We start from the raw sequence: 23,976 nt of genomic DNA on the forward strand, positions 1-23,976 counted from the left end.
AAGTCGAAGCGGTGCTAAACTGGGAGCGGCCCCGCAACAGACGGCAACTACAGAGCTTCCTGGGATTCGCGAATTTCTACAGGTCATTCGCCCGGGGGTTCGCTGAGATAGCCCTCCCCTTAACGGACCTCCTCAAAACCAAAGGGGTGGGGGACACCCGACGCGCCAAGAACCCAGGCACAGTGCTGAATTGGACTCCCGCGTGCCAGACCGCATTCGACAAGCTGAAAGCGCTGTTCACTACGGAGCCAATCCTCGCGCACCCGGACCCAGAACGGCCGTTCGTGGTCCAAGCCGACGCCTCAGACTTCTCCCTGGGAGCCAGCCTACTACAGAAAGACTCCACGGGGCTCCTGAAACCATGCGCCTACCTGTCAAGGAAGTTCTCCGAGACAGAGAGGCGATGGCACGTCTGGGAGAAAGAAGCCTTCGCGGTGAAATCGGCACTAGAGACATGGCGACACCTACTCGAGGGAGCCACCCAACCATTCGAGGTCTGGACGGACCACCGGAACCTCGAGGCCCTACGAACGCCTAGACGCCTTAGCCCAAAACAGGTCCGATGGGCCCAATTCTTCAGCCGCTTTGATTTCCAGCTGAAGTTCATGCCGGGCAAGAAGAACTTCCTGGCCGACGCCCTCTCCCGACTGCCCCAAGACGAAGAGCCCGCCCCAGACACCATTGGGACGGTCCTATCCGCCTCGCAACTGGGGATGGCCGTGACCACCCGAAGCGGCGCACGGAGGCAGCTCGACGCTACGGCGCAGCCGACGGCGGGACAACCGGCGACGGAAAGAAGCCAACCGCAACTACCAGGGGGAATGCGCACGGACCTCGCCGCCGCCCTCAAAACCGACCCCTGGTTCCTGGCGAACCCCGACAAGGTAACGATGGCGCAAGACCTGGCATGGGGGGAAGGCAGAATCTACGTCCCGGACTCGCAACGCCAGGCGATCTTGCATAGGTCACACGACGCCAAGCAAGCGGGACACTTTGGGTTCCTCAAGACCCTACACCTAACACGGCGTCAATTCTGGTGGCCCGCGCTCAGGCGAGACGTGAAAGCATACGTAGCGTCCTGCCCAACGTGCGCTAGGGCCAAACGGGCACCAGGCAAACCCGCGGGGCTACTACAACGGGTGGCAGAACCCTCCCGCCCATGGGAGGAAATCTCTATGGATTTTATAGTGGACCTCCCACCCAGCCAGAAGAAAACGGCCATTTGGGTGGTGAAGGACTACTTCTCAAAGCAGGCCCACTTCATCCCCTGCACGTCGGTCCCATCCTCACAACAACTAGCCAAACTCTTCCTCATCCACGTGTACAGGCTACACAGATGTCCCGCACGTGTGGTGACCGACAGGGGCACACAGTTCACCTCCAAATTCTGGCGGGCCTTCCTGAAGCTGACGGGGACCCAACAGGCCCTATCTACGGCTTGGCATCCGCAGACGGACGGAGCCACTGAGGTTCTTAATGCCACCTTAGAGCAATTTATACGATCATATACGAACTACCACCAAGACGACTGGGCTGAACTGCTCCCGTTCGCCGAAGTCGCATACAACAACGCCGTCCACACGAGCACGGGGAAAACTCCGTTCGAAGTAGTCTCGGGGCGCGACTTCGTCCCCATACCGGAGCTACCTCAACCCCCGGAACCACAGGTGGACGCCAGCGACTGGGGACGGAAGATCGCGGAAGCATGGCCAGTAATCACGGTGGCGCTGAAGGAGGCACAGGCTGCTTACAAAGAGCAGGCCGACAAGCACCGGCGCCAACAACCGACGTTCCAGGCGGGGGATATGGCCTATCTATCCACCAAGTTCCTAAAGTCAACCCAACCCTCGAAAAAACTGGGGCCTAAGTACATCGGGCCGTTCCGAGTCACGCAAATAGTGAACCCGGTAGCAATACGCCTGGACCTGCCACACAACCTCCGGAGGCTCCACCCGGTGTTCCACACCAGCCTCCTAAAACCGGCAACCACCTCCCGATGGCACCCAAGCACGCCACAGCCCGCACCACTTATGATCGACGGGCAACACCACTTCGAGATAAGGGACATCCTCGACTCCCGCAAGCAACGAGGAACTCTACACTATCTGGTCAGGTGGAAACACTTCCCCCACCCGGAATGGGTGGCGGCGCACAACGTTAACGCGCCTGACCTGACCAGAGCATTTCACCGGGCATACCCCGACAAACCGCAACCAAGGTCAGCAAAACCAAACCCCCCCCCCCGCAGGCCTCCCCCCGCCTCCCGTGCCCCAAGGGAAAGGGCCCCCCCCAAGCCCGCGACTTGGGTGGACCTTCCCCCCCCCGGGACTCACTCCCCCCGCCCCGGGCCCACGGGGTGGTGACAAACGATCGCCAGCACCCTCCCCCCGCCCCCCGGCCGCGGGGGAGTGGCAAGCAAGTCAACAGGGCAACCTGGGGGCAACGCCCAGGAGACACAACAAAGGCGACGCACTCTAAATAAGAAAAGAAGGGCCCTACCTGGAGCTGAGAAGCACCCGACCAGCCACGCCTCTCGCCTCGCCGAACTGAGCCAAACAAACAGGGTGTGGTTGGAGCATGCGCACGCCAGGTCAGAACCCGAGCATGCGCACCATGGACACACCCTGGGAAGGCACGTGGTAGAGGGAGGAGCAAAGGGAGGGGCGACAACTACTCCGGCGGGAACTTTGAAAAAAAAAAAAAAAATGTGGCGTTTTGACAGCTCCACGGGGAAAACCCAGAAACCCGAGGGAGAACACTATTCGGAAAGGGGGCAGTATGTCATGAGTGCCGTTGAGCTAAAGTCATCAGCGCAATGGCACTCATGACAATGACAAGGAAATAGGTGAAGGGGTACAAGTTAAGTAGCCATCAACCTACAACGACTAACGGCCAACAAACAATAGCCAAATGAATCACGGAGCCACCCAAACCATCAGCGGCAATACAACGGGGATCGCCCAGCTGAAAGCAATCAGCAGAAGAATGGAAACCTGATGATGGGTGATCCCGGAAACCCTCACCCACCGGCAGGGCAACGCATGGGACAAAGGGGGGTGACGTGACCGTGAGCGAGGGGGCGCTGACCGGCGCGGGGTATTTAAACCCCGCACCGGCGCGCTCCTGTCACTCTCAGCTTTTTTCTACCAACGCTGTACCTGCCCTGCAATAAACCAGAGCCTGATTCGCAAACCAGTGTCTGATTGTTATTCAGGGGGAGGCAGCGCATGACACAACCCATCTGCAATTCATCTCAGTTTATTGCAACTTCTTCGAACCCAAAGGACTACCTATATATGTACAGTATTTCAGAGTTTTAGGACTATTACTTTAGCAAAATCAAGAGCAACTGCTATTTTGAGTTTTCAGAAAACCAGAATTTAAATCTTCTACAAGCCTTGATTCCAAATTCCACTTCCCAAAAAGCAAAAAATTGTAGTTACTCCAGATTTTAATAACATGGTAACTTTAGCCTTACCATGTTATCAAAAACTGAAGCAACTACAATTTACAATGAAATGGTAGTAAAATGGCAGTATACACACTGTTTAACTGAGCCTTTTGGCTTAGTGTGTGATGAAAACACAGCTAGTGTGAATGTATTAGACTCTAATTCCAACTCAGATTACAAACTCTAGAGAATTCAAGACATTATTATCTTCCTTCAAGGCTTGCAATTTAGGACTAACTGCTGCAGCAGTTAAAATACAACCAGCATTTCTAAAGTAACTGTTTCTCCTTTCATATTAAAAGTAATCTGGTGGTTAGAGTTTACCAATGACATAAGACATTATTTTGCAGATAAGTTATTCCATAAAGCCTTCTATACATCTTGGTAATAATGCTTATGATCATAAGCTTTTTTTGTTTGTTTCCTGAAAAATCTTTTCATTTGTAACCATTTTGAACCGTTGGGAGACAATGATTCATCTAGTATGAGGAAATTGCTCAAAAGTAACCTGGAATGACAAGAACAAGAACAACTCTATATCCAAATAAGGCTATATTCAGGCTTGAATGCCTACAGAAGATCCATTAATGTGATTTGGACTTATGAGTCAATCATATCACCGCCAAAGAGCATAAAGGGGGGGAGGGGTTGGTGCCTTCAAATCAGTCTTGACCCCTGGCGACTGCCTGGACATGTCCCTGCAGTATTCTTGGTAAGATTTTTGGAAGTGGTTTGCCACTGCCTCCTTCCTAGGGCTGAGAGAGAGGGACTGGCTCAAAGTCACCCAGCTGGCTTTGTGCCTAAGGCAGGACTAGAACTCCCCATCTCCCAATTTCTAACCTGGTACCTTAACACACCAAACGTGCTCTCATAAGGGTAGTACTTACACAGATTTTTTTAAAAATTACCCATGAATCGTGGAAGGTCCTCTTACACTTTTTGATAATAAAAGAATCTACTGAAACAAAGAATGGGAAGACATCATTGCTGAAAAACTTGGACGCTTTGAAAAACAGCTTAATTTGTTGCTTATGTAATTCTATGTTTTTGTCTGTGAAATCAGTTTGTGTAGGAAATAGTTGTCTAAAATTACATTATTAACAATTCAAATAGATCTTCAGCATGCAAAATGGTTGGTGTAGTATGATAACTTACTGTATACCTACACTAATGCACATGCCAAGATGCTACCAAGATGAGTTAAAAAAATCTTTCTTACAGGCTTGAGGAGGTAACTAACTGTTGAAGACTAACATCAGTTCCTGTAACTTATGCGAAAAAAAAAGTCAAAAGCTAAAAAATACATCTTACTTGCTTCCAATTTATATCTTATATATATCTTCTTGCATGATCATCCACATAAATTAAACACTAGATCAATAATCTACAAGGATTGAATGAAAAGTAATGCCTGTGATGTTATACATTGCCAACTGATGCACTGGATGCTTTGATGGGTTCCTTAGCATCTGTTCTTTACTTCAGTTGGCAGAAAGCTGCTATGAGAAAACATTGTGTTGCTATTGCTCATGAAATGGAAGCTTGCAGTGAGTGCTTGTCAGTGCACTTTAAGCAACATACTGCGATTAAATTGATAACCAAAGGAATCCCTCCAATTGAAATTCTCCACTGAATGCAAGTTATTTATGGGAGTGACTGTGATGTCATCAGTATTGTGTCTTCCTGGGCCCAAAAATGTAAAGATGGCAAACTGGGAAGGGCTGATTTGCATGATCAAGAACAAAGTAGATAACTTGTGACAGCAACCAACAAGTTTCACATGAAGAAGTTTGACGAATTAAGGACAGTTGGTGGCTCACTCAGAAGGAAAGTGCTGTGAAGTGTGGCATTTTACAGGAATTTGTGGATTATGTCACTGATGTTCTTTGATAGTGGAAGGTTTGTGTGAGATATAGGTTCCTTGAATGCAGATAGCAGAGGTAAAAGCTTCAAGAGTTGAAATTTGTCAGCAATTGTTTTCACACTACAAGAATAAAGTTGAGGAATTTCTTCACTGCATTTTGATAGCCAACAAAACATGGGCTTGTCATTATGACTCAGAAATAAAGTATCAGTCTATGGAATATCATCACTATGCTTAACCTGCAGGAGAAAAAAAAATCAAAATCCAGGCTTTGGCAGTTACTTTGTTTTGGGACACAGATGGTGTTATTCACATGGATTTCCTTGAACCTGGCACCACTATAAACTTGGAGAGCTACATTGCAACCCTCAAAACTCTGAATCAAAGATTAAACATTATTCAGAGGCACAAGAAGGAAATTTTGCTGCAATATGACAACCTAGGCCTCATACCTCATTAGCCACCCAAGAGGCAACTGCAAAATTGGATCTCGCCATCTTACCTCATCCACCATACCAGACTAGGCACCATGCAACTTCCACCCTTTCTCAAAATTGAAGGAATATCTTGACTCAGATAAAGAGGTGGAAAGGACTGTCAGGACCTGGTTGAAGAGACAAAGTGTGGAGTTCTTTTGTGATGGCTTTAAGTAGCTTGTCCATCGCTGGCACAAGTGTGTAGTGAATGAGGGTTTAGATGAGTACAGAGATGGTTTTGAAGAAAATTATGTGGCAATAATTTAGGTTAGGAAAGTTGTTAGGAAAACAGCCTGGAAAAATGGGAAGGGCTGAGAAAGAAACTTATGATAGCCCTGCCTTAGCTCTCTTTGACTTACAGGGAGAGAAGAGAAATACTGTCAGGTCTCCAAGATTCTTTTATTATAGCCTATATCAGTAAAGTAGAGTTCTAGTATTTCTTGTGGTATGTGTTTCCTGACCAGGTCTATGATGATTGTATGGAGAAGTAAATACAAGTAACAAAAAACTAATTTCAAGGATTGCTTTCCTGTTTCATTTATCACACTATCCCTATTTAGACTAAAATTATGGAGGTGGAGGCATTACTTTTCATCCAACCCTCATATAAAACAATAGTAATTCCTACCAGCTTTGTGGGTAAAGATAGTTCTGAATTAAATTGTGTGACAAAGTAGGGTATCTTTTGATTGAGCCATGCAAGGGGCTACATTTCAGGCTGGGTTTTCCTATTTACTCCAATAATAGGGAGGTTTCTATAAAGGCACCTACACTGCACTTGCAGACTTCTGCCTGACAATGACATAAAAAGGCAGTCTGCTTAGGGCTGCATAAATATCTATAATATCTACCTAAAAGGAAGGCAACTCTGAATTTTTTTAAAAAGTCACCTCTCAAAGGAAAAAAGATAGATATAAGCACAAACAAAACTCTATGCAAAATGCCCAGTCTCACCACCTCGTCAACCTAGAATTGCCAAATCCAGCTGAACTCACTCCTAGGGGTTTCTCTCTCCCCATAAATGTGTGTCTGAATAACTGTGTGTGTGAAGCTAGTTTAAAAAAGGGGAGAGTGAGAAAAAAAACTATTGATTAAAATGACTTGCCTATAAAAATCTGCATACATACAATTAATCTCCCCTCTGCATATACCAATCACTGTATTGCCTGCAAACTATTATCACACACAGAACACACAAATGTACATGTACATTTTCCTCTCCCTCCTTCTATCAATCTATTAACATATATAACACATCTCACATATTTCAGCAAGAGCTCTTTCCAACTCTTGATGGTAGCAATCCCAGAGCCAACCTTGTACACCAATACCTCACTACATCTGGGGTCAGAAGCTAAGTAGGCTCAGGCCTGGTTAACACTTGAATGGGAGGCTGTCAGAAAATGGCAAACCATAACCTAGAGTAGGAAGTCAAACATTTGGATGAAGGCAATGACAAATTATTCCTGTACTGTTTTCAAGAAAGCTACCTAGATAAGTCCATGAAGTCACCAGGAGTCAAGCCCAACAGTTAGGAGACTGTACATTTGCCTTTTCCTACTATCCAAGCTCTCCTCTATCCCAGGTAGGATGCATTTCTTCAACTCTCAGGAGACAACCAACTAAACTGCAGCCTCTCTGGTCTATGATTACTCACCTTACTTCCTTTCTTTCTGCATTTAAACCTTGAATGTGCAGCTTTAGCAGATGAAACAAGAAGGGTGTGAAGGCTAAAGCTGTCAAGACTGGAATGAAAAGCCTGAGAGCAGATAGGACCCTTTCAAAGCACAATGCAGGTGCCTTCGATATGAAGGTCAAGAAGGAAGTCCATTACTACATAAGGGCAGGAAAAAGAGTCCAGGATTAAAATCCTAGGACTGTTATACATACTGAGCTAGATTTGGCAGTAGCTGAATTGCTTTGTTATTAGGGCTTCTTGTCACTGTGGTAAAAACAAGTGTTTCATTTGAGCCTTGTCCTTGATGTTCCTGCTGCTACCTCAAGAAAAAAAAATGCCCACCTTTGTTGTAACAGAACTTAGTTTCTGAGAATATGTGCAAAATGTTTATAGTTTTGGCTGGAAAAAATGCTTGTTAATAGCCAGAAGCTGATGTTTTCTCACAAGCACTTAATCATTGGCAGATATTAGCAGGTTCCCTTGAGTGTTAATTCTCAAAACTATATGGAGATAATTCCCCTGCTAAGGGGATGTCTTAATGTGAAGGCCAGAGCCGGTTTGGTCTAGTGGTTAAGGTGCTGGGCTAGAAACCAGGAGGCTGTGAGTTCTAGTCCTGCCTTAGGCATGAAAGCTGACTGGGTGACCTTGGGCCAGTCCCTCTCTCTCAGCCCAACTCAGTGCAATGTAGAGTAGCCTCCTTGTGGTGCACCCCAGGCAACGTGACTTGTCACGGCTAAATAGTCTACACATCTGGCTGCTGGACCTCACGAGGATTTCCCAGCAAGAAAAGCAGCATGAACACTGAACTTCTATGCCATACGATAAAAAAAAATGTGAAGGCTTTTGTGAAGTTAAAAAAAAACACTATGGGGAAAATGAGAGAAAGAAACTGAGTTCATGCAAAAGCCATAATGTGGTTTATCTGGCATAAGCTTAGCAAAATGTGTGAACCCAGTCAGAGATAGTGATCCCTGGCAGCTGGCCAATTAGTCTCTGCTTAAACATCTCAAGTAAAGGAAAACTTTGCACTTTCTAGAGGCAGTCTGTTCCACTGTCAAACAGTGCTTAATATTAATATGCTTCTCCTAATGTTTAGTTAGTATCTGCTTCCTTGCCATCTTCACTGCAACTCTGGTATCTCTTTTGTATGGTGTATTGTTTTCCTAGAAATCAGAAGAAATCAGAAGACTTTAATTCTTGGGAGGAGAGCAATGACAAATCTTGATAAAATAGTCAAGAGCAGAGACATCACACTGACAGCAAAGGTCCACATAGTTAAAGCAATGGTGTTCCCCGTAGTAACATATGGCTGCGAGAGCTGGACCATAAGGAAGGCTGAGAGAAGGAAGATAGATGCTTTGGAACTGTGGTGTTGGAGGAAAATTCTGAGAGTGCCTTGGACTGCCAGAAGATCAAACCAGTCCATCCTCCAGGAAATAAAGCCAGACTGCTCACTTGAGGGAATGATATTAAAGGCAAAACTGAAATACTTTGGCCACACAATGAGAAGACAGGACACCCCGGAGAAGATGCTGATGCTAGGGAGAGTGGAAGGCAAAAGGAAGAGGGGCCGACCAAGGGTAAAATGGATGGATGATATTCTAGAGGTGACAGACTCGTCCCTGGGGGAGCTGGGGGTGTTGACGACTGACAGGAAGCTCTGGCGTGGGCTGGTCCATGAAGTCACGAAGAGTCGGAAGCGACTGAATGAATAAACAACAACAATTGTTTTCCTAAGAAGCAACAGCAATATGTATGGGTTTTGAAAAGCAACAACCTTATTTATTAAAAAGTTTACATTGCATTTACTGTGGTATGTTGAATTATCTCCCCAACACTATCTCACAAGAACAAACTGGCTAGATTCTAGTACCAGTCTCAAGCAATTCTCATTAATATACTCATGCACAAGTTTTAAAGGGACAGGTACTATTCTTTTATCTTCCCTTTAAAAGAAACAGACATTAATAGTACTCAGTAATTGGTATTCTGCTCTGCATATTGAGCTTGATCTCCGTGGAACCATCCAAAGGTCCTTTGTAACCACAGCAGTGTTAAACCTTTTCACCTTCTGTCTTTTTTAAAGTCTTTCTTCTCATACACTTTGTTGCTTCCTCTGGTCTCTCATTCCTCAAGAATAAGTTACAAATACTTTTTGTTGTATCAACAAGAGAATCCATTCTAAATTAGTACTTTGTAAGTTTAAGGAACAATCTTATTAAAAAACATATGCTTTCTGAATCCAAGAATTACCCCTGAAAATGTGAACATGACTGAGTTTTCAATGCCTGAAAATGCCTCAGAACTATTACCAAAGGATAATTTTTGTTTAACCTAATTTATTATCCTACGCCTGTATGGATAATTTTATCCATTATCCGTTTCTGTCCACCCTGTGACTGCTGTTTTTTTGTTAAACGACATTTCAACAGGTTTTGAACTATATACCATTGCAACTCTCTCTCTCTCTCTCTCAAGCTAAAGAAGGTTCTTCCTTCAAGGCAGTTGCTTTTTGCAGTATTTTTAAAAAGGATTTTGTCTCAATTTTTCATAAGCCCATTAGGCTACAGATAGCACTCAATGGTTCTTCCCCATGACACAATGATCCAGCCACTCCTTTCCCAATTACTGTAGCTGACTCACCTTTATAAACCAGCATCATAAGTACAGGTACCTAGGTTCTGAATGCTGGCTAGTTTTATAGTCCTCCTAGATAACATAAGGTATGCTAGGAGGCTGCTGCATTCTGGGTCACTTCCCTTTGATCTGATCTGATTGTACTTTCTTTTGCTAGAGGAACATAAAAACACTGTATCATAATTGTGGATTCTTTCTAATTCTACCCATTGCTGTCCATTTTCTACCCTCCCGCCAGAGGAGTTATAGGGAGATAGAAATTGCAATGGCAGTAGAGATTATGTTCCTATTGCCCATTTTTATGGGGCCTCTCTAGGACACTGCCTTGATTTCCAAAGCAGTAAGAACTAGTTAATTCCCTAAATACAAATCTATATGATAGCTATTCCATGGGGTGGGGAATTACTTTAACCTCAAACAAGCTGTGTCTATTTGGAGCCAAATCTAACTCCTGTGGGGTTAATTGGATGGGTCAATTAAACCCATTTTCTTGTTTGTACATGTTAACCTCCCAATTGAGTGGGTCATGTGAAGAGGAACATTGTGACATCCTGAATTTATAGAGTTTGTCTAGAGCAATTTTGTAAGGTATCCCAGGTTTGGAAAAAAATGCCTGAATATTTTCTATAACGTGTAATTAAAATCTCATTGTCCTGGATTAATAGGTGATCTTAAAAGTAGTAAGAAAAATAATCTAGAACAATATTTTCCTGCTAGAGTAAATATATCAATTCTTATTATATGAAATGGTTCTTATACTGTATCACCTACTAATAGTTTTTTCATTGTTCTAGGGTTGATATATCTGGCATGTTTTACCTTTATGAACATGTTCAGTTTCAGAAATCACGGTTGGCCAGTATAAGGCTTTCTGAGCCTGCCTTTTGTACTTTTCAAGGCCTAGATGCCCCTCATTAATCTTGTCATCTAGTTTTTCTTAGCAATTTGGGATGTATTATCCAGTAATGTTTTGAAACCCACCCACCCCACCTTCTGTTACTAAAGGTTCTACCAATAATGCATAAACCAGAACATAGAGACAATACACAGGCCAGCTATAGTGGTGGCTCTATTTTATTTTATTTTATTTTAATTAATGAATTTTAATATTTTTATTTATTTATTTTAATTTGAGCAACACAAATTGCCTAAACCAATTTAAACCTACTTCAAATATGACTGAGTAGTTTGGTCTTATCTCATGGATATTGTATGTAAGAGTCAATTAATTTGGTCAACTGCACTAGGCAAAGTTCCACAGTCATCAAGCTTTACCAGGCTTAGAGCTCAGCTCCTGAAACTGCAACTGAGAAGAACATTCTCTGAAATCTGAGATAGATTTTAGCTAGCCATTTTCTAACCATAGTCACCAAAGGCTTGCTGTGGCCATTTTCAAACCAGAATATATCAATAGTTGACTACACAAATGTAACACTTTTTCCATCCATAGGTTGAGCTTGAACACTTTTGTCCATATTTCCATATTTGTGACAGTTCTGGATGTGCATGTTACAGGCTTCCAATAATCACTGTATTTATGCATGAGTGTTCTGCCAAAACTATTTTTAAAGGACAATTTGGTCTATCCGTTGTTGCTATCAAAATGCCTAAGAATGATATGTTTCAAATAACTTTTTTAGCTTTGCATAAGCCTTGCCTGCATCCACTTTTTTGTTTGTTTCTTTAAATGAGAATTCTAAGGTTATTCATGTGCTTTGCCAGGATTTTCAATATATCTGCTTACATGGGTTCTATTCCTAAAATTCTTTGCATCCCTTTCCTTGTCTTGCTGGGGATGACATGTTCAAGATTACTCTTATTCTCACTAGATCAATTTGCATCCCATTTTCCAGATATTATTTCCCCCATGTAGGTGAGTCTTTTTCATTCTGAATGTACATTACTGCTTTTTAAATTTCAGACTGTCTGCCCAGGCCCTCTCTAGAGTTTGTTATAACATCTGATCACATTCTTCTTTTACTTTAGCTTCTACCAGAATATATTTATCCTCACAGCTGGAACCTCATCATATATTGTACTTTTCTATGAAATACTTCTGGAACAAATTTTAGAGCAAACAGAACCGTAAGAAAATAGTGTCTAACAAACGGTGTATTAAAGATCATGGCTTTGACCCATTTTGATATTCAGGAATCTACGCAAATCCTAAGGTTGTATCCAGAACTGAAAAAACACTTTCCATGAATATTTCCATAAAACCACCCTTGTGGGCAGTGAGAAATGCTATCTTTCTGCATATTAAATTCATTTAGTTCTAGACATAATATGAATGGTGTTCTTTTTACCTGTTATGACAAATGAATGTATTCTGTCAGTGAATTCTTCACCTTGTCAATACTTTTCCAAGTAACTATTTAGTTCCAGCTTTGCTTAATCTGCACATTTAATAAGAATCACCTCTATGCCCACATCTGTCATTTATGAAAATGACAGAAATCTATTCCACTTGAGATCTTTTGGCAGGTTGATCCAAAGCCACCTAAAACTAATTTTGTTTTGCCCACATTTTACCATGTTGTCAATAAGGATTTTATGGGAGAACTTGTTGAAGGCCTTATAGAAAGCTCTGAGTGTAGCAGACAGGACTGTATTGGAAATCAATAGGAGTTAGCAGTTTAGCAAGTTGTGGAAATCCTTAGAATGGATTCATTTAGTGGGTCATCCAAATACCTGGAAAAGTAGCTATTTCTACATCAACATGGGAGACTGGGCTATTTGTCTGGGAGTATGGGCACTCGTTCATGCTGGCTGTACAAAAAGAAAGGGCAAGTCTATCTGAAAGTGAACATATGTGGCAGTATCAAAAAGTAAATTGTGGACAACAAATCATAAACATGTCATAGAGTCTACAGGTTTACACTCAAAGTAATTTTACAGGTTGTGTGCCCTATAATTTGTTTTAACAGCTGTTATTATCAGGGTGATAATGGTGGCAAAACTTTGCTCTGGATACTCAAGTAGTATCAGTAGTTTGTAGAATCTGCTGTCATCTGGGCTTGTATATCAACTGGGTCTCCTCTTATTTTATTCATCTATACACTAGTAATATCCAAGCTAGTTTATTGCTATATTATTATTATTATTATTTTAAAACTGTTCAGAAACTGCAGTTGATCCAAAATGTGGCAGTAATACTAATGGGACTTGTTTGCATTAGAGCTTCTAGTCTGGGCTGCAAAAATCTGGATGACAGTTAGATGGTAGCAAAGAAAATAGTCATCCAGATTTTTGCAGCACAGATCAGGTAGCCCTAGTTTCACGGATTGTAAGTATACCAATACTTCAAATATCTTTGTTGCCGTCTACTCTGCTTTTAAACCCAAGTAAACTGTTTCTAACAGTATAATGGATTTCACTGGTAGAACAATTCTTTTTTTTTCTCCTCTTTCCTGAAGACACACATGTCTTCAGGGGACCCTTGGGAGCTTATTTGGAGTATATGTTGAGATTGCACAGGGAATGAGAGGAATTGTATTTCCAGATTTGTGAATTTAAGCCCAACATGTAATGTTGGATGGAATCTAATCTCCTATTTAAATATCTAAATGAGATACGATGATTTGTAGCCACTAGAATTTTTTGAGCTTGCCCTAGCCAGCATGTCCAGTGAAAAGGTATGATCAGGAATGCAGTTCAAGGACATTTTTGCACTAAATGGTTTGGGAACAGAAGGCACTTACCCACATTACATTACTTACATTACTTACCCTTCTTTGGATAGTTCTGCCATTTGAGGCTTGGCAGACTAGCAGAGCATTAGAGAAAGAGTATTTTGTATAGTGGTCCCAAATTATATATATGTAATGTTCACCAGGAATATTTGTTTCTTAAGTCACTCAGCAAAATCTTTCCTGTTATCATGAGCATTTAATGATTTTTATGATTCTGTCAAAGAATCCCTCTGAAATATAAGTGAATGTTCTCAACTGCTTTTGTTTCACTTTCTATTGTATTCAATGGTTTTAATAGGTGCAGGAAAAATCAGTTTTTGCACTTAAAAAAATCCTTCCATTTTATCATATGCATAGAAGTAAGTGAAAATTTGAATCATGCAAATGCAAAAGATGCCTGTTATTCTAAGTTAATTACTGCAGAATAATGTAATTTCAGATATGCAGCTGAGAATCACATCTTAGCAATGGGATTATTCATAGCCAATAGGCAGTGATTTCTAAAGTGTCAGATGAAGAATTGGTTGAGTAATGTCCATACATATAAATAACTATGAAGATCAGTAGTTTTTTAAAAAAACCTAGTGTGTGTCAAGATGAGCATTAAGTGTTGCCCAACTGCATAAGACCCAAAGTCTAATTTAGCATGTTGTTCCTAGCTGTTGTCATTCAGATCCCTAGGAGGTCAGAAATCAAAGAAACTGGCAACCTGCCTTTATTGATCATATCATTTGGCATTCAGAGGTATATTGCTCTTGAACATAGCTGCTCCTCTTATGATCGATCTTCTATTAATTTGTACAATCCATTTTAGTCTGCGGCCCTCCAGAGATTGCTGGACATCAACTCCCATCAAGCAGTCAGGCAATCCAACCTCAGTGGTTCACACTGAAGATGTTGTGTAGTCTGGCAATGAAACGTCTGCCAGAGAACAAGGTTCAGAGAGCACCAAGGACTCCACAATCTAACCTCTGGAAAGACAGATTCCCCATCCCTGCTTCTATGTTTATTTTTAAAGCAATTTCAAAAAATGATTTCTGTTCTCTTCCCTGGAACGTACTTTCTCGTCCATGTGGACAGCACGGCAACTTTGAACACTCTCGCGGGGGCGGCCGCATTTTATGGGAAGCGACTTGCCAAAGTTGCCCGCGGGTGAGCCGCGCGGGTAATACCGTGACCGACTCCTTCGGTGGGTCCAGCAGGAGGAGGCTTCAGCTCCGGGCGCGGAGCCTGTAACGGAGGGCGTGCAACGCGCGCCGGGAGCGAGGCGAGCCAGGCAGGCTCTGCGGGACCGTCTCAGCAGTCGAGCCGCCCTCTACCAGGCCAAAGAGGGCGCGTCGCAGGCGGCGCGACGGCCTGCTGTATGGAGGAGCAGGGGGAGGAGCAGGTGCCCCAGCCGACGGCATGCGCCGTCCTTCTCCCAGGCGAGCTGGGGGCGGGGGGGCCGCCGGCGCTACCGCCGAGATGCACAGCAGCAGCAGCAGCAGCAGCACCAGCGAGAGCGGCACGCCGGCGTCGCCGTTCCCTCACCATTTGCCAGCCCGCGATCGTGTCTGCGCATGACCCCTCCCCGCCGCCCGCTCCCTAGCAGGGGAGAAGGTTAGGCGGAGAGAGGATTTCCTCCGTCTTCCACATTGGCGGCTGCTCTGAGGCGACGCAGTGCAGAGGTGTGGGCAGGTTGCTCCGGCCTGAGCCGCCGCGGCGCCTCCTCGGTCGCCTGTCGGAGGGCGCGGGAGCCCCTGCCCGTTTTCCCGGACCCCGCGGCGGCGTCCCCCGCAGCCCGGCCGTCGTGTTCCCGCGTCCGGGGGTCCCCGCTCCCCGCTTCCTCCGTCCCACTCCCGGCCATGACCGCGGCGGCGGCGGCGACAGCGGCGGCCGGGTTGCTGGTCGTGTCTCCGCCGCCGCGCCGCCTCTTCCTCTCCCCCAAGTGCTGCTGCCCCCGGCGGCTGCCGCCGGGCTCCAAGAAAGTAGCTTGATGAGTGTCCAAAGTAGCAGTGGAAGTTTGGAGGGGCCGCCATCTTGGTCCCGGCTCTCCACGTCCCCACCGAGCCTGCAGGGCTGCTCCGCGGCGGCGGCGGCGGCAGCGGCGGCGGCAGCGGCCGTGGCGGCCTCAGCGGCGGCCTCCCTGCTCCATAACAACACGCCGCTCAAGGAAGGTAAATAGCGAGGGAGGGAGAAGCGCTCAGGCTCTGCTTCCGCGGCCGGGAAGGGGAGGTGAGGAGGAGGAAGATGACTGACTGACTGATGTGGGGAATGGGCCCTTAGGGAGGGAGGGGCACGGCGGTGTCAGTAGCATCAGCAGCCTCGGCAGCTGCCGCCGCCGCCTAAGGCCAGTCCCTGGCTTGCGGGGCCGAGTGCGCGATGAGGGCAGGCGAGAAATGTCTTCCTTCTGCATCCGACTGTGGAAGGTCTAGACTGTGCCCCCCTCCTCAAGGCAGGCACCTCAGAAAAACTCCAGCCCTAATCTAACCATTTATTCCAGACCCCCACCCCTCAGGGTCGACTTAATTCCTTCCACCCTCTCACTTTTCAGTGGTGTTGGAGAGGGTAGATTTTAATGCCTCTACAGTTCCTTGACAAATCCCCGGTATAAGGGTCGTAAATTAATACCTTTCTCCTCTTTGTTTTTAAACTGATTTTTTTTTTTACAAAAGGAAAATATTTTGCAGATTTCTCTTTTCCGGGTAGTTGATTATTTCTTGTTACAAATGAAAAAAAAGGGGGACTCTTTTTTTCCCTCCGTTGATGGTGATAATGGTGATGAACGTGGCTGTTGCTTAAATGAAAAAGGGTCGAATCGTTCTGGCATCATGGAGGTGCAGGATGGTGGAAAAGAGACAAAGATCGGCGCACTTATTGATACAAGGAAGACACTTTCTTCAGCCATAGGTTTCTCACAGAAGTGAGGGAGATGTGTTAAAAACCAGGACAGAATAACTGCAACTTTCTCCTTTTTCTCCATTGCATCTTATACGATTTTCCCCCCTTTCTTCCCTCCCTCTTTTCCTTCCCCCACCCCTCTGGTATCAGAACGACAGTGAGAGAGCAGGGTGTTGTGGGTGTTTGCAGGGAATATCTGTATGAAGGTTATGTGCAAACAAGTCTTTTTTATTGTTTGTCCATTCCCCCCCCTTCTTTCTTGCATTAAACTGTGTTGCCACAAGATGTAGCAATTATACTGCATATGAAATGATTAATTTTACTTAAAATGTTGGTTAGTAATGGATGGAAAGGAACTTTGATTCAACAACATATGGTATACTGGAAGAATGAATACTGCATATTCATGATTTTGGAATTTGATAGCTCTCTGACCATGGTGCTTACTCCAGTGAATTCAGTGGCTTTTGCCTTTTGTTTGTGTTGTATGTGTGTGTGTCTTAAATAAGCAGTTCCTGGGAAGTACATAAACTTTAAATCTGAGAAATATTGTATTGTTTTTGAGAAACTAGGTATTTCCAGTTCAAAGTACATTTACATAAAAGATTTGATCTGAACATTATTAGAATCCTGGTCATACAAGGTGGAAGTATGTGCTCTCTTTCTCCATTCCAGTGATCAGACTTGCATCACTCATGTCACTTTTGCACACGTTCCTAGATAAGAAACTGAAAATGGTAAGCCCTGTTTGAAATGAAGGAACTATAGAAAATACCTGAAATTGTTTGGTTTATGTCATGTATTAATACACTGAATGGTAGGCATTTGGTTCTTTGTGGTTTCTTTAGCTTTTCAAAGTTTAATTTCCCCAAAGTTGTTGGATGTATCAGTTTGAACTAGGTTTATTAAGCTGCTAACTCACAGTTGGCTAACTGGTTGTCATCAGTAGTATGTACTTTAATATCTTTAATATTGGGTCAATCTTTATTTTTAGACCAAATAAAATAAACCTGTCAAACTACTTGTTTACATTGTTTGAAATACATAAATAGACCGTATCCATTTTCTGGCTGCATTTCCTATTTGCAGTACTTGCTGTACCTAATATTTATCTACTGTGCTGAGATGTTGGTTTTCTCATTTTGTTAATTCAACTTGCAAGGCCATCATGGATAGTAATTGCTTCAGTAACTCTTTCAGAATACAATTTACTGGCATTAAAGTTTATCTTCTAGCATTGGGAGCTAGAAATATTACTTCAGTGATACAAAGATAATTTCCATGTCACATGAGAAGTTTAATCCACCCTCATGCAACCTTCAGTACTTGTTATAAACCTATGAGTTCCCCTTGCATCTTTCATTTAAATAATAAACCTTATGAAGAAAAAGTGACACTGTAGAGCATGGTGAACAATCAACAGAACTAAGGCCGTTTGTGGGTCTCAGATTAATTTAATGAAGGCCTTGTCCTAGAAGAAGGGAAAAAAAATATTTACTGTGGTCAATGACCAGTACATAATAAAACTCAGTAACATAAAACAGGTTACATGCATATGCATAAGTATAATTTATTGGCTTAAATTCAAAAGTTCTCTACAAGCAGTGATTCCATACTTTGGCAATAAAAAGAACAGCCTGTCCTAACTTGCAGATTGGGTAGGGGATGCAGAGAAAATCAGAAGAAAATATTGAAAAGAAAAAATGGGACATCAGAAACATAAAAAGCATTTAGAAAGAGCAAATAGATAACCCCAACTTTTGTCTCAGGCCCTGCCCACTGCTTGCTTAGGCCTCACCCACTGTTGACATGCTGTCCTCAATAGAGCACTTCCAGAGGAATGTGGTCATTGAACAAAAAGAATTGCCTGCCCTTACTGTGCCACTTTTAGAGTTGGGAGCATAATTTTAAACTGTAATTCTTTCTAGGTGCTCACTAGTCATGGACAATAAGTCTCCACACTCTGCATTCACTTTTCAAGCATTTAAAGGAATGCACTTAAAACATGTACAGGTAGTCCTCACTTAACGACCATAATTTAGACCAGCATTTTGGTTGCTAAGTGAAGCGGTCAGTAAGCGAATCCAACCCAATTTTACAACCTTTTTCATGGCAGTCGTTAAGTGAATTGCTGCGGGTGTTAAGTGAACCATGTAGTCATTAAGTGAATCATTCGGTTCCCCATTGATTTTGCTTGCCAGAACCTGGCTGGGAAGGTTGAAAATGGCAACCACGTGACCACAGGACACTGTGATGGTCATAAATGCGAACCTGTTGCCAAACGCCCAAATCGTGATCACTTGACTGCGGGGACACTGCGACTGTCATAAGTGTGACAACGGGTTGTAAGGTTTTTTTCCCAACACCATTGTAAGTCTGAACTGTCACTAAATGAATGGTTGTTAAGTGAGGACTATCTGTAACATACAGATGAACATACAGTAGTTTTATAAACCATAGCTTTTATTTAGGGATTTCGAAAAATATTTAAATACTTGTAATTTTCTGGAGTGCACATGATGTCTCTAGTTTGGAAGATGCAGCTCCCTAAGAAAAAATTTTTGTCTTAAATATGAAATGTTTCACAAACAGTAGAAGTAAAGATTTGCAGTACTATAAAATCTCAGATTTTGAGAAAGAGACAGTATTTTAGAAAGCGATATAATTGTTCACTAATTTAAACATACAATTTTATGAGCGCAGTCCATTTTCGACTAGGGCCTGCAACTCAGACCTCAATCAATTGTAAGGTCACAGTATGCCTTTCAGTGATATGGTAATATACTTCTTTGTTTTGGTCTGATTTTTGAGGGGGGGCTTCTTGTGGATGGTATTTAGAGGTGGGAATGGGAAGTGGGTGGTAAACTGCTTCTTTCCCCACCCTTAAAATCATGATGCGTTTTGGTTTGGATATGTTTTGCGGGCCAAGTTAATGGAAGACATATGAGTGGTTTGCCTTTCAGAGACCTTCATTCCCACACCAGTTTCTTGATTTGCAAAGAAAATGAAATCATGCTACCCAAAATGGACCATTTTGTCATTGAATATCAGAATTGGATAAGGGGCCATCCATGAGTTGCCCACCCTTATCATATACTAATTCCATGCATGATTACTCAAAAGTAAATGCCACTATTTTTAATGGGGTGTGATTTCTATTGATTAAGGCTATGTACTATGCGTGGCCAAGAATATCAGACGTATTTGTAACCTGTAAGTCATAGTAAAACTACTGTATCTTATATTGGCAATAACATTCCAAAATCATAGGATGCATGAGTTTAAAGAGTCTTCATGGCTCATCTAGTCCAGTGCAGGAATCGATTAAAACATCTCTACTGTTCATCCATCCCCTGTTGGAAAACCTCCTGCAAGGGGGAATTATTTTCTATGGGCATTTGTGTGGGGGAGGACAAATGGCAAAACTTAAGTGACAATTCAGACATCAGGATGTAAGTACATAAGATTGGCTTTACATGATGTCACCATGTGCGTGCCATTTTGGCATCATTACTGTGTGTGTAGATGCTGCTATTCATTGTTCTAGGTAGTGTGCGCCAGTGTTTAACATCTCTTACCATCAGAAAATTCCTTTTAATGCCCATTAGTGATAGTATTTCTTTTGTCATCTATCTGTATTTATATAAAATTAGATAAGGGTATTGTATTGTTATTATTGGGAATCTTCTGATTCAGTGATACCCATTGCACCATGAAGAGACTGAGACAGAATATTATGGGTGTCTGTATCTATCTATCTATCTATCTATCTATCTATCTATCTATCTATCTATCAAATTTTATCACCGCCCATCTACCCCCCAAAAGGAGGGACTCTGGGTGGTTTACAATAAAAGCATAATATAAAATTCAATATGATTATAAATACCATAAATATAAATAGACAATAAAAATATAAAATGTGCTAAAATCCAGATGGCTAAAGATTCTGTATCAATCCATGAGTGAAGGGCCATTCTAGGGGGCAAGCCACTCCCAGGAATAACTTTCCCTTCCTGCTCCAGGCATGCTGGCAAAAACAGGTTTTTAGTTGTCTTCGAAAGTCCAGGAGTGAAGGGGCTTCTCTCACCTCGGGGGGAAGGATGTTCCAAAGGGTGGGAGCTACTGCAGAGAAGGCCCGCTTCCTGGACCCCGCTAGATGGAATTCTTTTACAGATGGGGTCCGTAACATGCCCTCCCTGCATGACCGGGTGGGGCAGGTCAATGTTATAGGGATGAGACAGTCCCTCAGGTAACCTGGTCCCATGCCATGTAGGGCTTTAAAGGTAATAACCGACACCTTGAATTGGGCCCGGAAGCAAACTGCAACCCAGTGAAGCTCGTGTAGCGAAGGTGTTAATGTGCCAACCTTGGGGCACCTAGAATTGCCTGTGTGGCTGCATTCTGAACCAGCTGTAGTTTCTGGATACACTTCAAGGGTAGCCCCATGTAGAGCGCATTACAGTAGTCTATATGGGAGATGATCAGGGCATGAGTGACTGTTGGAAGGGCCTCTTGGTCCAGGAAAGGGCGTAACTGGCACAGGACATGAAGTTGAGCAAAGGCCCTCCTGGCCATGACTGCCACCTGCTCTTTGAGCAGGAGTCGTGAGTCCAGGAGGACCCCCAAATTATGCACCGGGGTTTGTCTGGGGCAGTGCAACCCCATCCAGGACCAAAGATGACAGTTTCCCAGATACTGAGGAGCCATTAATCCACAGCCGCTCCATCTTACCAGGGTTCAGCCAGAGCCTATAGTTCCCCATCCAGGCCTCCACAGCCTCCAGGCACCTGGAGAGGGTGGTCACAGCATCACTTACTTCACCCAGGATGGAGATGTATAATTGGGTATCATCAGCATACTGATGATACCTCACCCCATGGTGACAGATGATCTCGCCCAGCAGTTTCACGTAGATGTTAAAAAGGAGCGGAGAGAATACCGAGCCCTGCGGCACCCAACAAAGAAGGGCCGTGGGCTGGATCTCTCGTTCCCTATCAACACCGATTGGGACCGGTCCTGGAGGAAGGAAGTGAACCAGCTCAGCTGCCCACCCCCAACTCCCTGAGCCTCCCCAAAAGGATACCATGGTTGAGAGGTCAAGAAGAGCAAGGATGGATGCACTGCCCCCCATCCCGCTCCTGCCAAAGACAATCCATTAGTGTGACCAATGCTGTTTCCATCCCATAACTGGGCCTGAAACCTGACTGAAAGAGGGCTAGATAATCTGTTTCATCCAGAATCCTCTCGAGCTGCAATGCCACCACTTTCTCTACCACCTTCCCCAAAAAGGGGAGGTGGGAGACTGGATTAACATTGTCCAGTACAGTAGGGTTCAGCAATGGTTTCTTGAGGAGGGGGCGCACCAGCGCCTCCCTAAAGGCTGCCGGAAACACCCCCTCTCCCAAGGATGTATTTACCATCACTTGGACCCAACCACAGGTCACGTCCCGAGCTGCCTTCACCAGCCAGGAGGGACATGGATCTAATTGGCAAGTGGTGGCATTTACAGTCCAGAGGATCCTGTCCACTTCCTCAGGCCCAACAGGATCAAACTAACATATAAATATGTTAAATAAATAAATATTTACATTCTGCATGGAAGTCTGCTGGTTGTGTATTGGTAACTTCCTATCTAGATTATTGTATAATAGAGTTGTGTGATACTCCAAATTTAATTCAGAAAGATAGTTCAGACCTATCTGCAGCCTTTAAAACAGTCATATCATTTCCAGGTATTAGGCTGCTGCTTTCTGTAGCTGCCACATGATTCTAGGGGAAAAGGTGGCTGCTTTAAACCACTGTAGACTTGTGCTGTGTTTTTGTTCTATGTACTTTGAAGCACCTTTTTGGAATCATAGCTGAAACAGTATATAATCTTACTGTATATTATTGTATATAAGGGGTAGCTGCAGCTGAGGCAGACTATAACAGCTAGATTGCTTTTCAGAACATCCTTTAAAATATATGTAACACTGACTTTAAGGAAGTCATTCCTAATTTAGCTGCCCTTGATATGTGCAAACCAACTCCTGGAATCCTGGCCATTGCTGAGAATTCTGGCAGTTGAAATCTGCACATCATGAGGGAGTATCAGATTGGAGAATGGTATCAATTCCCTCAACAGATTGGAGAATGGTGGAAAGTGGGGTGCTCAATTCTGGGTAATCTACTTTTGATTATTTTCATTAATGAATTGAATGATGAGGTAGAAGGAACGCTTATCAGATTTGCAGATGACATAAAATTGGATAGGATAGCTAATACCCTAGGTAAAGGTAAAGGTAAAGGTTTCCCTTGACGTAAAGTCCAGTTGTGTCCGACTCTAGGGGGCGGTGCTCATCTCCGTTTCTAAGCCTTGGAGCCGGCGTTGTCCCTAAGGACCCGTCCGTGGTCATGTGGCCGGCATGACTCACGGAACGCCGTTACCTTCCCGCCAAAGCGGTACCAATTAATCTACTCACATTTGCATGTTTTCGAACTGCTTGGTGTGCAGGAGCTGGGACGAGCAACGGGAGCTCACCCCGCCGCGCGGTTTCAAACCGCCGACCTTCCGATCGGCAGCTCAGCAGTTTAACCCGCAGCGCCACCGCGTCCCTACAGCTAATACCCTAGAAGGCACTAAAATTCAAAATTGTGATAGGTTATAGAAATGACCAAAAATAACGGAATAAAATTAAAAAAAAGACACATGCATAGTTCTTCACTTAAGAAACAAAAATCAAATGCATAAGTATAAAATGGGAGATAATCTTGGTAATGATATGTGTGAAAAATACCTTGGAATAATAGTTGATTGCAAAGTAAGTGTAAGCCAGCAGTGTGAAGGGGCTGCAAAAAAGAGAAAATCAATTTAAGTTTGCATCAAAAGAAGAACTTCCAAATCATAAGAAGTAATTGTTCCTCTGTATTGTGTTTCAGTCAGATGTTTGTATCAGTTCTGTTTTGGGCATCACATTTTAAGGACTCAGATTGGAATAGATGCAGAGAAGGGCAGCAAGGATGATTACAGGGCTAAATTATACATCTTATGAAGAGAGATTGAATGAGCTGAGCATGTTTAAACTTGAGAAACAATGACTGAGCAGAACGTGATAGCACTCTTCAGACACCTGAAAGAGTGTCACATAGAAGACCTGCTTTCTCTTGTTCTGGAGTGCAGAATATGAAATAATTGATTTAAGTTACAGAAAGGGCAGTTCAGTAGTAGAACCAATTATCAAGAGAGATGGTAGATGCCCCTTCATTGGATGTGTTCAAGTGGAGACTAGACAGCATCTGTCTGGAATGCTTTATTT

At 43.7% G+C, this 23,976-nt stretch overlaps 1 protein-coding gene and 1 long non-coding RNA gene across 2 annotated transcripts in view; one reads left to right on the forward strand and one right to left on the reverse strand.

The window, feature by feature from the left end:
- Positions 1-14,490: 14,490 nt before the first annotated feature.
- On the reverse strand, positions 14,491-15,216 carry LOC134507511 (uncharacterized). The gene is made up of 2 exons (XR_010068920.1): positions 14,768-15,216; positions 14,491-14,672 (listed from the first exon to the last, which is right to left on the reverse strand). It is a non-coding gene; the product is annotated as an uncharacterized LOC134507511 (long non-coding RNA).
- A 557-nt stretch (positions 15,217-15,773) lies between these two features.
- TLK1 (tousled like kinase 1) overlaps positions 15,774-23,976 on the forward strand; it is a 70,746-nt gene continuing 62,543 nt past the window's right edge. The window contains exon 1 of the mRNA XM_063318200.1: positions 15,774-15,954. Coding sequence (XP_063174270.1) covers positions 15,774-15,954 — 181 coding nt within the window. The remainder of the gene's footprint in view (positions 15,955-23,976) is intronic.

The sequence above is a fragment of the Candoia aspera genome, chromosome 1, assembly GCF_035149785.1.
Source record: "Candoia aspera isolate rCanAsp1 chromosome 1, rCanAsp1.hap2, whole genome shotgun sequence".
In the NCBI taxonomy this organism is placed as follows: domain Eukaryota; kingdom Metazoa; phylum Chordata; class Lepidosauria; order Squamata; family Boidae; genus Candoia; species Candoia aspera.